Source organism: Atractosteus spatula, chromosome 12, assembly GCF_055471065.1.
Source record: "Atractosteus spatula isolate fAtrSpa1 chromosome 12, fAtrSpa1.hap1, whole genome shotgun sequence".
Classification (NCBI taxonomy): Eukaryota; Metazoa; Chordata; class Actinopteri; order Semionotiformes; family Lepisosteidae; genus Atractosteus; species Atractosteus spatula.
The window spans coordinates 10,270,063-10,286,365 of NC_142717.1; the positions used below are offsets into that span (position 1 = coordinate 10,270,063).

The 16,303-nt window shown below is 36.9% G+C and overlaps 1 protein-coding gene and 1 non-coding gene across 8 annotated transcripts in view; both read right to left on the reverse strand.

Moving 5' to 3' along the window:
* Nucleotides 1-16,303, reverse strand: part of ptk2aa (protein tyrosine kinase 2aa) — a 158,007-nt gene that overhangs the window by 107,828 nt on the left and 33,876 nt on the right. For all 7 annotated transcript variants that reach the window (XM_088929407.1, XM_088929406.1, XM_088929405.1 and 4 more), the window contains exon 2: nt 9,576-9,602. In XM_088929407.1, coding sequence (XP_088785533.1) covers nt 9,576-9,602 — 27 coding nt within the window. The remainder of the gene's footprint in view (nt 1-9,575; nt 9,603-16,303) is intronic.
* On the reverse strand, nt 10,176-10,294 carry LOC148822636 (5S ribosomal RNA). The gene has a single exon (XR_016093883.1). It is a non-coding gene; the product is annotated as a 5S ribosomal RNA (ribosomal RNA).

The window sequence follows — 16,303 nt, forward strand, 5'->3', positions numbered from 1 at the left end:
AAAAAAAGAATTTAATATTAAAGAATAGGAAATAGCCTGTCATGTTCATAATGATGCATGTCATAAATAAAACTACTTGGTAATCCCTACTGTTGATGATTTACAGTATAGTTTTCCTGCATGCACAGTAAAGACCTAAAGAGAAACTGGAGAAAGATTCACTGACTATAGTATTATATACTAGATATAGTACATAATGACAAGAGCAAAAATAATCAAGCTTACAATATTTTTTTAATCCAGTGTAGGATAAATGAAGAAAAAATGTTGACAAACTATTGCCAGCTAAAATGCAATCACTTTGATTAAGCTATTATAACTCATCAATAATGTATGTAGTACCAGCTCCTGATGTTGTACTTTGACTGGAGGAACCCTTTAGGAGCAACACCCAAGTACATTTCGGCACGTACTTGAATAGGGGTGAGTTTGGTAAGAAGCAAAGGAAAGAACTCCAGGTATTGGACTTCCCAAGAAAGCTAAGCTGTCTTTTCATTATCAAATGCGCCCAAAATCCCGACTGTGCATGAAAGCCAGTGATTAACACACAGAAGATCTGTATTAAGATAAAGAATTGAGATGGACATACAAAGCCCCATATTTGTATTACATGTATATTAATATAGTGCTGCCTATAAAGAATTCAATTTCTGACCTGAAGATACAGTATATATTCTCAGTCATCTATTGTACCACATCTTCCTTTAGTAAATTGCTAAAGCAGATGCACACATTAAAATGATACATTGACCTTGAATTACCACAACAAAAAGAATGAAGACACATGATAGCCAACTAGACCTGACAAAAAAAGCCTGTTTCGTGAATCTTGAGGTCATGTGATATAAAATATACCACCCACCAACATACTGCAGAACAAACTTTATCACTGCATTTTGGCAGGCCAAGACATGACAAGACACATGGGACAAAAACTAAAAAATGTGATTACATCAAAAGTGACTTAATTAAGAATCAGCAGTTTCTGGTTACCTTAAGCTAACATAGGAATGACTATGAGGGGATTGATAAATTAATCAAACATATTCAGCAATTAGTGCACAAACTACAAACTAATTGGAACTGATATGCACAAAAACACTATCAAAACACAGGTCTATATTAATTTTTCTACCTAACCTCAACCCCATCTGATGAAAATCTATTGAAAGGAAAAAGTTAGAAATATAAATAATTACTGATGATCTAATGCTTACTGACAGTAAGTCCATTTCTGTGCCTTAAATGCAGTGGTGATTCAGTAGAGTGTTTTCTGCAATGCAACACTCCCACTGGGAATAATGGTGCAGCGAATGTCTGGTTACAAACCCCATTATGTTCCAACAAATGCCCTTCATGCACGTTGAAACACAAAAGGAAAATATACATTGGCAAATACTCATCATCATTAAGAAGATGCTTATGCCCGAGTTCTTTAAGTGTTTCTACCGTCTTGCAAGTACCAGTAGTAATTTCATGTGACAGAAGGGTATCCAGTAGCATTGGGCAATTTTAAAATAATAGGCACACAGGTTATAAAGCTACGGTGGTTTCAAACTAATACATTTCCCCAGTCCTACTTTAGGAAATGAGGGATTTTATTCCTAGACCATTAGCTACAGTACTTCAACTCTTACTAAGGAAGGGGGCTGCATCTACAAATAGGAGAATTGCACTAATTTATTAAAAACGGAGACAAACCTAATACCAGGAAACTACAGATCTTATTTCTCACACCTTGCTTTTGTTATTAGTGAAGTTATGGAAACAATAGCTTGAGCTAAATCAGATTAATACTCACAAAACAATGTCATCTTAAGACACAGACAACAAGGATTTAGAAAGCGAAGCTATCGTTCAGATTTCGTTGACCAAGGAAGAGGGACTGCTGAGAACATCAAACATGATGTTTTTTGAGTCTGATAAAGCTTTTCATAAGGTCCTGCATAGTAATATGTTGTTGCTTTGGTCTCCATACCACAAATAGGATACAATAGCCTAAGAGTTTTAAGAACAACAGAATGATTCCTGATCTCGGGGGACTGTCGTATACAGGCAGGCTAAAGAAGGTAAATCTACTGGGCCAAGAAAAAGAAGACTGAGAAGAGATCCGATCCACGTATGTAACATCCTAAGAGGTACAAGACAGGGTCACGCCCGGGAGCTGTGACACAGGATCACAACTGGAAACTAAAAGGTAGTCTAAATTAGGACAGAGATAATGAAACGCTTGGGGGCAATGTTCCCTTTATTTTTCTACACACCGAGCAAAGTGGAGTGTCTCATGAGCACAAACGTCAGGGCTCTGAGCAACCTGAGGGTGCACTCAATGTGTTAAACTCAGTCATGCTCAAAGGGTACGTTAAGCACATTACAGGGAAAGATCGATTTACTTTTACCCTGCTTTTATTTCTTTTGCAATGGCACCACACTTATTCTTACAGATCACACATGTTTTGTTTAAAATCTATTTAATGTTATTTATATCCAATTTAGCTACTTAAAGAATAACTGCTATAATATTTGCTTGGGCCCTTCTTTTAACTTGTACTGGGTTAGAGCAACATATTAATTGATCATTTTAATTATTCCACTAAAAAATCATTTAGATCAAATCACACAATGCCACTGAATATCACATTCATTGAAATTATTGAAACGAGTCTTAAAATGTACCAAACTAAATGCAAAATAAGATCATGCAAAATCGATAGTTCCTGTAGTTTTCCTTCTTCCACATGGAAAGATATGTATTGTATTTTGAGAAACAAGATTATATTTGTGACAATTGGAGAGAAAATATTGACAGTACAGTACATACAGTTTAATGGATAAGAGTTTAGTCTGTTTGTTGTGTTCAATAATATTTTCTTAGTTAAAAAGCAGCTAAACATACTGTAAATCAACAAATGCTGAACTACTAGGAAATAATTTGTCATTTATAAACAAATGTCTCACTATAGCTAAGGGTGAAATAAATTATAAATGGAGAAAATGAAACATTAACATAAAAAATGTATATTCTTATTTCTGAAACTATCAAGCCAGGGTTATACACTAAATTATTAATACTGAAAACAATGGGAAAAAATGCCTCATCGAGCTTTAAAACATAATAAAAACAGAGACAAAATCATGCTTTTCTCTCGTACTAGGTATATCTAGTGTTTATTATTATAGCCTGATGCAATTCAGGAATTTTTGGGAAGTTGAATCAATACAGCTGTTTAAAATAAACGGCAAAATACATTTTTCACACAGCCTTCAATTCCCCACTGTCCATTAATACAAAGTCTATGTATGCTTTTATTGAGTTTGGCAATTTATGATTGCTTAATATTTACTATATCGCATCCGGCTCAGGTTTCTAAGTTACTCCCTTCATCCTCTGAGCTTTGCGTCTGGAACAGATTTTAAGTTTTAAATCATTTCCTGCCATGACTCTCTAGGCTTGACGGTCAATTCATCTCACAGGGCCAAAAGACTTAGTGAATCAAATGAACAAACCAGCCAAAGACTCCTGAATCGACCCTACTGATTCATTCAAAAAGAACTAATAATTTGTGAACTGCACATCTCTGTTTGCCAGCATGATATATGGCAATAACTCTGATATACAGTACAACAGATGGTCCCAACTCCGAGCTCCTTCAAGAAACAACAGAACAAAATCCTAGATTTGTTTGGCCACTAGATTACCAAACGAGCAAAAAAGGGATGAATATCCTTGTCTTGTTTACATACTTTCTTATACGCTAGTTTAACGATCATTTTCAAACTACAGAAAAACTATATTGAAATCAACCTGAAACGCACAACATACTGTAAAGCAATAGGCACCATTTATCCATAAATTACATCATAAATCTGAAATTTAACAGAAGCTTCTAATAATCATCAAATTATCAGGTCAGGTGTCACAAGTTAAGTGTATGACCAGGATTATCCAAGAGGTGCTGCACTCTTTATTCTCGTGTGAGGGGTTGAATTAGTTAGACCGAGCTCTCTTGGCTTCCTGTGGAACTCTAAAAACCCTTGGGCTTCTCAGGTGACTGCAGGGTTGTGATGACATCAGCAAAGGATGCACCTCTCCAGTTGATGCTGAACTTTCTGCATATTCCCAGAAAGCTTGTCGTGTGTCAAAAGAAATGCACTATGGGTGAACAGCTGCCAGTCAGTCACAAAGGAAGTCCTGGTGGGTTTCAAGTCACTGGACCAGTAGGCTGCATGAGACTACCATAATTCCTGGTAAAGGAACCTGGGAAAGGTTTTATTTTACAGGGTAAATGATATCTTGTCATATGACATTATTTTAATAAGGAACAAGTAATAGGTTTATTCCATGCTGAAAAAAAGAAGAAAGAGAACACAACGTTTGGGCCGTGGAGCCTTCTTCAGGTGTGAGGGTTCTTCTTCAGGTCACACCTGAAGAAGGCTCCACGGCCGAAACGTTGTGTTCTCTTTCTTCTTTTTTTCAGCATGGAATAAACCTATTACTTGTTCCTTTGCAGCCTACGCATGCTGACGCAGCTACCCACCTGAATTATTTTAATAAGATGAGTTATTCTCTCTCAATTCAAACACGGGAAGACAGATATCACACATCATTTTATCTCATTTAATGACTGCCTTGAGTTGGGCACGTGTTTGTAATCTTTTTCAGGATAGATCGGTCCCCATCGACAATCTCCTTGTAGCCTGTTTTAGTTTTTATTTGAAAATTTAGGGATGAAGGGTCACTTTGGCTGGTAGATGCATGTCTTCTGTCATACAAAGAGATAAAGCAATCTATTTCACAACAAAAGAATCAAGTCATTTTTTTACAGTGAATACCATCTCAGATGTCCCCTACAGAGGCCATCCATTCTTGGGAAACAAAGCTACATTTCTGTGTAAGAATAAATGATGCACTGAAGCCCTTCTGAAGAGGAATCACTACTGTACTTTATGATTTAGTACTTAAGCTTGATTGTGAGTCCTGCAAATTGGTCGGATCCTGAATCACAGCCTCGTGTTGCAAACAGAAACAAATTAATTCAGAAAAAAACTCTCACCAGTTTGATTCTGTGAATCTAATGGATGCATCTGTCTTTTCTAGCCTTTTTGTAATGCAGTCCTTGGTGGTGTATGTTCTTAAGTTGCAATATGTCCTGAACTCAGCTGTTTATATCTTAAACTGAAATGTATGAACATCTCTCTCTTTCAGCTGGCTTGCACTGTATGCCAGACTTTAATTTAAATACGTAAGGTTAAGCAGCAATATTTTAGACTCAGTTCTGCTCCAAGGGTCTGGCATGATCTCTAGGCTCTTATCACCTTGCAAGAAAGTTAAATTAGAACGGCTTTTTTCTTTATTACACCCACCCCATTTTGAAATTTTCCAATTTTTCCACATCTTGGCTCACAAACTCAGCCACCTCAGAGAGGACAGAATGAGGAAGTGTAGAGCGGCTTGTGTTTTAACGACACAGGTACCACAGCCCTGTGTGGGAGGTTCAATTAGAGGAGAGGCACCTCTTTCACTGACAATACCTCAAACCTACATATGCTCAGGAAGCCTAAGAGGTCACTGTGTTTGCCAAAGAGATCTGGCCAACTAGCCCCACCTTAACCTCATTTTACTTGGGTAGTTGGGGGCCCAGCTGAGGACACGGCCAAGACTCAACCTCAGCATGCCTGGATCACAGCACTTTCACTTACTGTAGATCGCTATACACTAGTTTTTAGATGTCATTTGTAATACATCGTATTTTAATGGTCTGTTTCATTTCAAACCGTTGCAATGCTGTCATTAAAGGCATTATACTGAGTATTAAACTAAAGACAAGGAATAAACTGAGTGATAAATGGGTTTTCTAAAACACCCTCAAAACCAATAACTAACACTTAAGACAACCACAAAAAGTTTGTCAAGGTAAGCTACAGGAGTATTTAAGAGACTTGTAGAGACTTGCATCACTTTACCTTGCCAATGTAAGGAAACATTAATTATCTGTAAGAAAATGTACCAAGTGCACTCTTAATAAATTGTCAAAGTGTAGACTGTAAACTGTCCCAAACTTGTCCTGTACTTTTCTGTATCCCACAAAATGGTTATTAGAGCAGTTTATTGTCAAGATGAATATAAATAAGAATTAATTTCCTTGGTTTAAGGAATCATTTAAGTACAGATTCCATTGTGTTCATCACAGCTGCATACAATACCAGAACAATTAACAAATATGCAGTGATGAAATCAGTATCAATCAATAAGATTGAGCTAGGAATTGCTTTAACCTTTTAAGGCCTGTCAGGACTTGAATATCCTGCCAGCAGAAAAAAAAACTAAACACTAAATCAGGGTTTCTGGCCTGGCAGGACAGCAAGGTAAAGTCAAAAGATATTAGACAGCAGAATTGAGGTGGACGTCATCCAGAGACTGTTTTCCAAAGAGGGAGGTTTGAATTGTGTGCCTTTAAAAAAATTGTATCTCAGCCACATTCAAAGTGCACACTCTGTAAAGGTTTCCTTTGCATGAATGAAAAACAGAACTGCTCTTTTGAGTTTTACCACACATAAAACTCTTTTGTCCTTGAACTTGATTTCAGGTTAAAGCTGAATTCTTACATAAAGCTGATGAATTTATCACATTCATCATTGTTGAAAAATATCTAAAACTGATATTTTTGTATCTAATAACACATTATATACAGTACACCAAGCTTTCATAAAACAATCATTTGACACCCTAATATTATCAAAATATTCAAGACGTACAGAGACAGTCAGGACTTTAGTCTCACTGCCTGTAAATATAATTGTACAACAATTTAAAGTTATCTTTCTATGAAAGGATTCCTAAAATATGAGCACTTATTACACAAAAATAAAAATTCAAGCCAAGAGGTTAATGTATTTTTTGGTGTTTTCATTTAGATGCTGGGGGAAAAAAGGTAGAAAGAAATACAAAATGAAAACAAAACACGCTTTGTGGTTTAGGTATCTCATCAAGACTGCATCCTCCGAGAAACCCCTGCAGGGCGCACTGCAAAGTGGTCAATGTTGTAATGCAGCAGGAAATATAAAAGGAAAAAAAGATGTTATGAACAATTTTCACATCTTAAAAAAAACTGGAATGTACAGCAGAGAACATCTTGCATTTGATTATATATTTTGCGATAATCAGTAATATTTCAAGCAGAAGTCCATTACCTGATAATTAATGTTAGCATTTTATGAACAACTTTCTTACAAACTGAGCTCATGTTCATGCAGTGGTCGGAAGTATAATCCAGCTAGCCCGAGCAAAACCATTAATCAAGACAGCATCTGATTTATTTATAGGCCACAGAACTGTTTCTCCACTCCCCACTCTCTTCTCAGGTACTCGAGACTCGGCTCTGGGGAGTAGCCAGAGAGCTGCTGTGTGCCCTGTAGACGTGTGATGGTTATACAGACCCTGCTGTCCCTACAGCCCGCTGCTCTGTCCTTCACCTCCAAGTCTCTGGCCTGAGGCTTTAGAAACACTTGCACACAGAGGGGGTCGCAACCACTGCAGTGTCTTGTGGAAAGTGGATGGGGTGTCAAGAAGATAAATGAGTAGACATTTACATTTGTACTCCAGTAAGTAGCCTAATCTCAGGGAATAGGGAATTATATTTCTTGCAAACATGTTCTCTATGCAGCAGATATACTAAATGTCCTAAAATACTAAACTTTCACCACCTCAGAATTAGCAACGTGTTTAGAATTTCCCACACAGCTGCTTAATATTCACTGCAACTGCTTCACATGTGAAGGATCCAGTGTGACGTTACTGTGCATCTCTGCTCATTTGACAGTCCATCTCCGAGACAAATGTATGGTGGAACGGCATGGAAGGCAAACAGAATAACAAGAAGCAAAAGCTTTTCATTGAAATACTGTACATGAAGCACTGCACTACTTAAATTTCAATGCTGCTGTAAACTGAAGTGTTTAAAACTGTTCTTGGGTTTTTTTTCAAGCACGGGCTTTTGTTGTTGTCTGGCTGCACAGAACTAATGCAGAGGCTATGAACGCTTTGTAGTTAGCAAGAGAATCCTAACATGCTCCTATGTTTGAGGATGCAGAAACAATTCTCTGTGGAGGCCAGGAAGCATACTAAAGCACTATTTTTTTAATGCATTTACACAGCACTTTTTAAGGAGTGAAAAAAAGAATTGTACATTCAGCATCCATCATGTATAACACCCCCCTGAAGTGCAGCAGAAATCCAAGTGATGCATGACAGCCACCGTGCGCCAGAAGCCTCATTACACAGTAGATCAGGTAGGAAAGCTAGAATTTACCTCACCAATTAAATCAAGTGGAACGTTACGTAGGAGAGAGTGTGCTAGCCCAGAGTGGAATTTAGGAAAGACACCAGAGTTAACATTTCTACCATGGCATCTGTAATGACTAGGCAGTCCGGATCTGAAGGATGTCCGGTCACCATACTACAGCGTTGGCACTTGTCCAGCCAGTAGAGTGCTGGCCCACCAACACCACTCCTGTCTCAGTTACTGATCAGACCTGGCTTTACTTAGCTTCCGAGCTGTGATCAGTGCAGGATACAAGGTGGGGACTCCTCCCAACTCTATTCCACGCAGAGAATTCCTTTTCATTTAAATGCAATCGATTCAAGGCAGGTACAGTATAACACGACCAAGTAAGGACAGCATTTCAAAATACAACAAAGGATTACAGACTGTGCATGTACATGTCTTTATATTTGAATTTAGTCTTAGCACTTTCCTTTTTAATAAAAAAAGCTACCCCTCTCTTAGACTAACCTTTTTACCCTGGTAACATACAGGGCTATTTCCAAATAAAATGGCAAGATGATGTATTTTTTCTTTAAAAAAATTCCTTAAAATGTATTCAGAGGCAGGGCCTCTTCAGTAGCAGCAAATATAAAGCAATATTTACACCACCATAGAATAATGGGAACAAGACTGCTCAACAGAACAGTATACTACCTCCTAGTTAGGAAACATTTCAAAAGTGTATATAAAAAAACAATGAGCAATCAATACTAATGTATGAGATGTTGAAAGCATCACAACAGATGAATCCCCTTGGGTGATAGATTCACAAAGGCTTGAATCAAGCACCCATAACACATTTAACAATACTCTATCCACAAATTTCCACAACCCTTGCAAGATGCTTATGAGCCAATAAATAGAAACAAAGTTTAGCACTGGTGGACACACAGAATCCACCAAATTTAATTTTCGTCTTTCATAAAATATTTTCTCTTTCTCTGCTAAAACCGAGTGTTTATCAACTCTTTCCGGAAGAGTAATGATTTAAGATTGCATTAAAAATTAGACAAAGGTGAAATTGAGAAAAGGAAAGATCCACCACATCTAGAATTTAAAAATAGGGAATTATGTCCTCCTGAGAGGACAACATCATGCTTTATTTAAAATAAATTCTACATTTTTAAAGCTAAGCTGTGCTCTCCCAAGCCATCTTGTTTATGTGGTGTTGGACATAGGCTAGTTAGGCCAGGAAAATTTTTAACAGTCTCGTGAAATGAATGAAAACCTTTATAGTCCATAGACACTCACCTGTGTAGAAGGAAATTCTTGAAATATCTGTGAAAAAAGAAAAAAAAGAAATAAGATCCGCAGTACTAACAAGTTTGCAACACTGTCTAAAGCCTGTGCAAAGACAGCCACCTAGCTGTGAAGCACTTAGCACAGACAGGAGCTGGCACACTCACACAAACAGCACTGCCACCTTCCCGCAGAAACCCTACAATACACACTCCTGGCACTGCTGTTCCCAGTGGGGGACTCGGGAATCAACTGCACCGTACAGCATGTCAACACTGGAAAATATATTTTGATGTTTCAGTTTACCGTACTTTTGAGGGGAATAACTGAGCAGAAAATCGAACACTTTTGCACGTACCCACTGACTGGTGAATATAACAACAATTTCTTGTATTAGGAATTTGTCTTTTCGCATACCCCAGCTTGCTCTCCATGAGACACACAGGCAGGGAGAGAAGCTTGGGGTCAGAGCGCAGGGTCAGCCATTTATACAGATCCCCTGGAGCAGTTAGGGTTAAGAGTAGGATTCCTCTGCCGGCCGCGGGATTTGAACCAGCAACCTTCCAGCCACAGGCGCAGATCCTTAGCCACAGAGCCACCACACCGCCCTTAAGCTTACAGCACCTGGTATTCCCAGGGGGTCTCCCATCCAAGTACTAACCTGGCCCGACCCTGCTTAGCTTCCGAGATCAGACGAGATCGGGTGTGCTCAAGGTGGTGTGGCCGTAAGCGATATACAGTATATATATAAGGAGTGGGTTATGGATAATTTACAAATAGCTATCAAAAGCATTTTTACAGGAACCCTGCAGTCTCATGTGATATTCTGTAGGTATACCAGATGAACCATGTCTTAAGGTTATTTTGTAACTTTTTGTTAGATATAACCTTCAGTATTCAAAATAATTAAGACTACACAAAAGCTAAATATAGACCTAATTTTAAGATTCTGCAGAACAAAGTACTTAAAAACCTCTCCTTTTGTCATTTCTCCTTTGCAACTGCTTTTCCATTCTTTCCAGTTACAGCTCACTATTTTGTTGCAAATGTAAAATAAATGTGATTTACCTTTATTACACAGTATCTTATGAGATCAATTTTAAACTTTCATTTACATCCAAATGGTACTACTGATCTACTTCCTTGGCTCTATGTGTGACATTAAGTTTCAAACGCAACATTCACTTTGCTTTTGAAAAGGTCAAACAGTCTTTGTTTGTCACTTGTATAAATCAAGATGATCTGATTGAAAAATTGAAGTCACCAAAACCCTAAACTCATTATTCTGAGACAGGAGTGGCTCTTGGTGTTTTTACAAAATTTCTCTGGAAGTGTTTAATCATTGCTCATGACAGTTAGGAAGTGTATATGTTTAAAGGATGAACTCCCTTTACAGTAAATATTGTAAAACTTTTGCAATATGATGAAATGTACAAACTGCAGTGATAAAGGAAAAAAACTTGATGCAAAATGAAGAAATAACATTCAACTTTTGCTTAATTACAGCGCAGATTTATTGGATACAAAAAACTATCTGAAAATCCAGTAGTATTCAGACTACATAAACTGATAAAGTTGGTGCTTTGCCCTGTGTTTAGCAAACTCAAACACTGACTTCTGAATGAAAATGGTTCTGGCAGAACTTGATGGCAATGTCTCCTGCATGCATAATGAACAATGATCAGCTTTTTTTTTGCAAAATCAATGTTGATTTTCTAGCTATATATTTTCAATATACAAAATGTGTGGACAAATTATATGAAAAAACTGTATGCATAAATAAAGGCATAATGTTTACAATGAGAGGAAACATTTTACAATTTCAGTCTGCCAGCTTTTAATACTGACATTTTGAACACTGATACAACACGAATACCAACACCAAATGTTCCAGCACATGAGAAGTGACAACTGCCACTGCAGAACAAACAGCATGCTCCCAGTGTTTCTGAAAGTAGGCCTATGCATTAATGAAATATTTATGAACGTACAGTATGTGTTTTGGAAGTACTGTATTGAAAAAGATGCTTCTGTAGAACAATATGGAATTTCGCCACCTCTCAATGTAGAGGATAGCCACAAATAGTATAGCGCCCTCTAGAGTAGCAGAACTAAGTGACAACATGCCTGCAAAGTGACTTCTTGCATTGAACCACAGTTAACATCCATACAAACCACTCAAATAACCCCTTCCAAACAGAACATCATATATACATGATCTTTTACATATGCAAATCCTACAGTTTCTTCTGAGATTTGCATCTGTAATTCTTTCTGATTAACTTCATAAATCACCTTTCCAGATCTAAAAAAAAACAAATCACTGCAAATCACATGACTTACTTTCTTCAAAACACTTTCTTCCTGGCATGCTATCATTCCCTAACAATGCCACTAAACCTCATCTTTGTTATTAATCGGGTTGACCTAACATTGATCAAGGACAGTCTGAGTTCATAATTTATTTGCTTCAAATTTCAAAACCCAATTTGACAAAAAGCACTTAAAAGATCAAGGTTCTAGAATCCACTTAAGAACATAAATCCAAAAAGTGATAGTTTGTCTGGTTATTTAAATACTCCCATGAGGGAGTTTGCTGAGCACCTCAATTCATTATTCTACAGCAGGCTTCTCCAAACCTTGTTCTGGAGAGCTCAAATCCAGTTATTCTTAAAGATTACAAAAAAAAATCACCTGTTATTTAAACATTACCAACTAGGTTTCAAAGAAGGAAACACTTGTCCTTGAGATCTTAAGGATATTCTGTGTTCTTCCAAATAACCTCTAAATTACTTAATTGAACACACCACCTGTTTAACTCATGTTGGTTGATGATTTAAAGGTTATCTATGAAGCTGACTGAGGCTCCTGGGATGAAGACCTCTGTTCTAGGGAATGAGTCAAAACGAATTTAGAAGAGGCAGGTCTTGTTAAATCATCAATTCCTTTGAAAAGCAACAGCAATAATGGAGAAAAAAACCTGAGAAAGCAATAAAAAGGCAAACAGTACCAGGATTTATAGTTGGAAGTGGAAAATATTGTTTACAAGTGTACAATCAACTAGAAATAATAGACTTTGAATAATATACAAGTTTGGTCACCATGTTACCAGAAAGATATTACTACTCTGAAATCAGTCCAGAAAGGAGCAAGCAGATATCTTACTATCTTACTGGACTCAAATGAATGTCCAACCCTGACAGGCTAAAGAAACAGAATTCTTACACAGAGAAAGGAAATGAAAGGGACATGATTCAATCCTTCATCATCCTCAAAGGAATAGACAAAGTCAATATATTGGACATCTACAGAAGAATCAACAGTAAAGCAGGAACCAAAGGACACTAATAGAAACTATAATAACTATACTAAAAATATTTAAGTTTTAAGCAAAGAGTTGTGAGAGTATGGAACAGCCTGCCCAAATTTGTTGTTGAAGTAGATTCCTCGAATTCTTTCAAAAAATGGCTGGATGAGAAACTTGGATTAATTCGTTTAAATGAATTTGCTAGGAACCAAACAAGATAAATGTCTCAGATGGATTTTTCACATTTGTAATCATCCTTATGTTTTGAATTGGCTCAGTGGCTTATTCTCCTACAAGCTTGGTTGAGTCTCTGTAAGAAAGTTATACAAGGAAACTTTAATCGCCTAAAAGTCAGTTTAAGGTAAAAATATAATAAAAACAAACTTAAGCATTAGAAACAAAAAGTAGCCAAAAAACGTCATACATAATGGAGTGTTTAAAAAAACATCTTGTTTAACTAATCTCCAATACAAATTAAAAACTACTGAGAAGAGGATGACACATCAGAGCCAACTCTGCTTCAGAGAAGATGATTAAACTTTATACTGTAGCCTTTAATGGCAGAGCACAGTATTGTACCAAAACAGTGGACAGGCTGACAGCACTGCATCTTGATAACATCACCAGACATCCTGTCAAGTCGCTCAGGATGTACTGAATGAAAGAATTATTGCCTGGAATTGAAGACACAGCAGTGTCCTATCTAGCAGCTAAAAGACTCAGTCATGCCAGTTTTATAGCGTCTCATAACTGAAACAGTTTGAATAAAAAAATACAATTGAGGAAAAAATGTGAAGGGAATATCATTAGAGAATTGAAAGAGAAATAAGACCAGTGGTACCAGACAGGGTTTGCCATTACACATCACACTATTCAGAAGGCCTAAAAAGCAAGCTAAAAAAGAGCAAGAAAACACTGTAAATTTAGCAAAAATGTAAAAAGTAGCTAGCCATAAAATGGAAGATGTTCTTAGCTGAGGTCCTGGTTCTTGTGGAGCATTTCAGTTGAGTTCATGTCTAATTTCATTCCATCACACTTAGCTCATTGTTAAAAATTGTAACCATGCACTTTATTGTGGCAATTTATTAGAAACCAAAAAGAAATGTATATATATAAAATATATTCAAATGTTAAATATAATAAAACGTGATAAATGTTCTATAGGAAATAAAAATCAGAACACTGGGATAATAATTTTGTAGTAGCAAGCAAACTAAGTGATTAGAAACCTTGTCTTCCTTTGCAAGAGAAGCTCATTTAAATTCTTAAATATTATTTAATCCTTATTAAACTCCTTATCTCAAACACCAACAGCACAGCCCTATGTGACTTATATTGGCTTGTTTGGTATAGCACTAGATTAAAATTTAGGAAGCAGGCAACATTTGCGGAGTGAATTCTTGGCTTTTGACTCACCTCAAGAACAGAGTTAAGAAAAATAAACCTTAAACCAAAAAATGTAACAATGAGAAGTCTAGATTGTTAGGTTACTTCCTGTCTTCTATACATTGCTTTTTCCGTTGTTCAGCTTGTGTTTCGGATAGACAGGCTTTGAAGGACAGACACCTGTTCCACTGTACAATGCATATGAGCTTTACAATGGAGACCAAATGTAATACTGACGGTTTTAAAATGTGTCAATAAACAAAGGAAGGTAACAATTGTCAAAAACAAAACATTTTCAACTATGCTGGAAATTTCTTCACAATGGCAACATTTGGAAATGTGTTCTTGATACCGGAAAAGCTATTGCAAGTGCTGCAACATGAATAAAACTTGATTGTTCCATGTATAACAGTACTGCAGAAATCAGCAGCCTTTGTTTCCATTTTAGGATTTCCTTCAGTTTTCCCAGGCCGGTTTCCAATTCAAAGATTCATGTTTTGAAAGAGGCGATTATTCACTGGCTAGAAAAGAAAAGAGGAAGGAAGCACAGGGATGACCGATTCAGTGCGACACTTAAATACAGCGTCTTTTGACACTGATCCCAAAGTACCTCAGCATTAAAATCAGCATACAGTTCGTTCCATTAGCTGTCCACCAGCACTCAACTGCCAGTCAAAACTGAAGCCACATATTGAAACTTCAACAGTGACTCATGTCTACCTCCTTGTTGTTTTCTGGGTCAACTGTATCGCTGCGTGCAACAGAGTAAACACAAAATGGAATTTCCAATATAACAACATTCCGTGAGAGAACTTTCAATGTTATATTGCCATTAACATAAGCTTTAGATTTTATGTAGAGCTGAAGGAATCTGAATTTGGTCAATGCACTTCTGATTGACAAACCTTTTTTTATGAACTCCAGAATCCAGACATCAATGATGTGATTAAAACAGTTAAAATTGCAAACTACCTTTTGGGGTCTCCTCTAGTCATGATAACCTTGTTTTAATAGGCTGATAATACTACATTACAGATGGTCCTCTTTCATACCAGCTTTGACTGGTCATGCCCATATGTCAGCGTGTCAGTTCTGTAGAACTTCACTAACTCCACCATTGAAGGAGGGTGGGTCTCATTTAGACAGCCTCTGTCTGGCAGCATCTTGTAACACCTGCTGCTCAAGCTGTCTGTGTGAGCAGCTCCATCAACAATATAGACAATATAGAGATATATCAACAATATAGAGATATATCATGAAAAGTAATTAAACTGCAGCACAGCCCATGTCTGTGTGAATGACTGGACAATTGGAATATCCTAATCTTGTTCTCAGGCAAAATTCTAAAATTAGACTGCTAACTGGTAACCCGGAGTTGTTCTCTTTTACCTGTAGCAGTACAGTTACTGAGACAGGATGTCTTTTGACAGAATGTGAGGATGCAAGCAAATTACCAGCAACATTAAACACTGAATAACTACAATTAAAATGATCTAGTGTGTACTAATTTATAGTCTTCAAAACTAAAAGCTATTCATTTCTGAATATCTAATATATGATGAATCCATCAAGTGTTTCCATATTTATTATAGAAAAATGTTAAAGGAAATCCTGCATATGTTAAATCCTAAAATATGTCCTCTGCTCCTCCTGTCATATAATTTGGAAGCTCTGGATCATTCTAAAAATCATACGATCATATGTTAAAGTAGCTAAACCTCCTCACTCTAGAACAAAACAAAATTTCAGAAAAGATTTGATCGAAGACTACAGAGTCCTAAGGGGTTTATACAAGGTCAAAAAGTGTAGCACTTCAGGCTTATTAGTGATACAAGAAAGTGAGGAAACCTTGCAGCCTAAGGGAATTCATTAAGACAGAGAAAATCCTACTTCTTTACACAAAGAGTTGTAGATCCATGGAACTGGGCTCCTTTTGAGGGCCAGAAAAAATTATTAAGCTACTAAACAGCCCAAAAGGCAATACCGCGCAAAACCAAATGCTCACCTCTCATCTTTCACTTATCTTGTGATCTTATTTTCCGAGGTA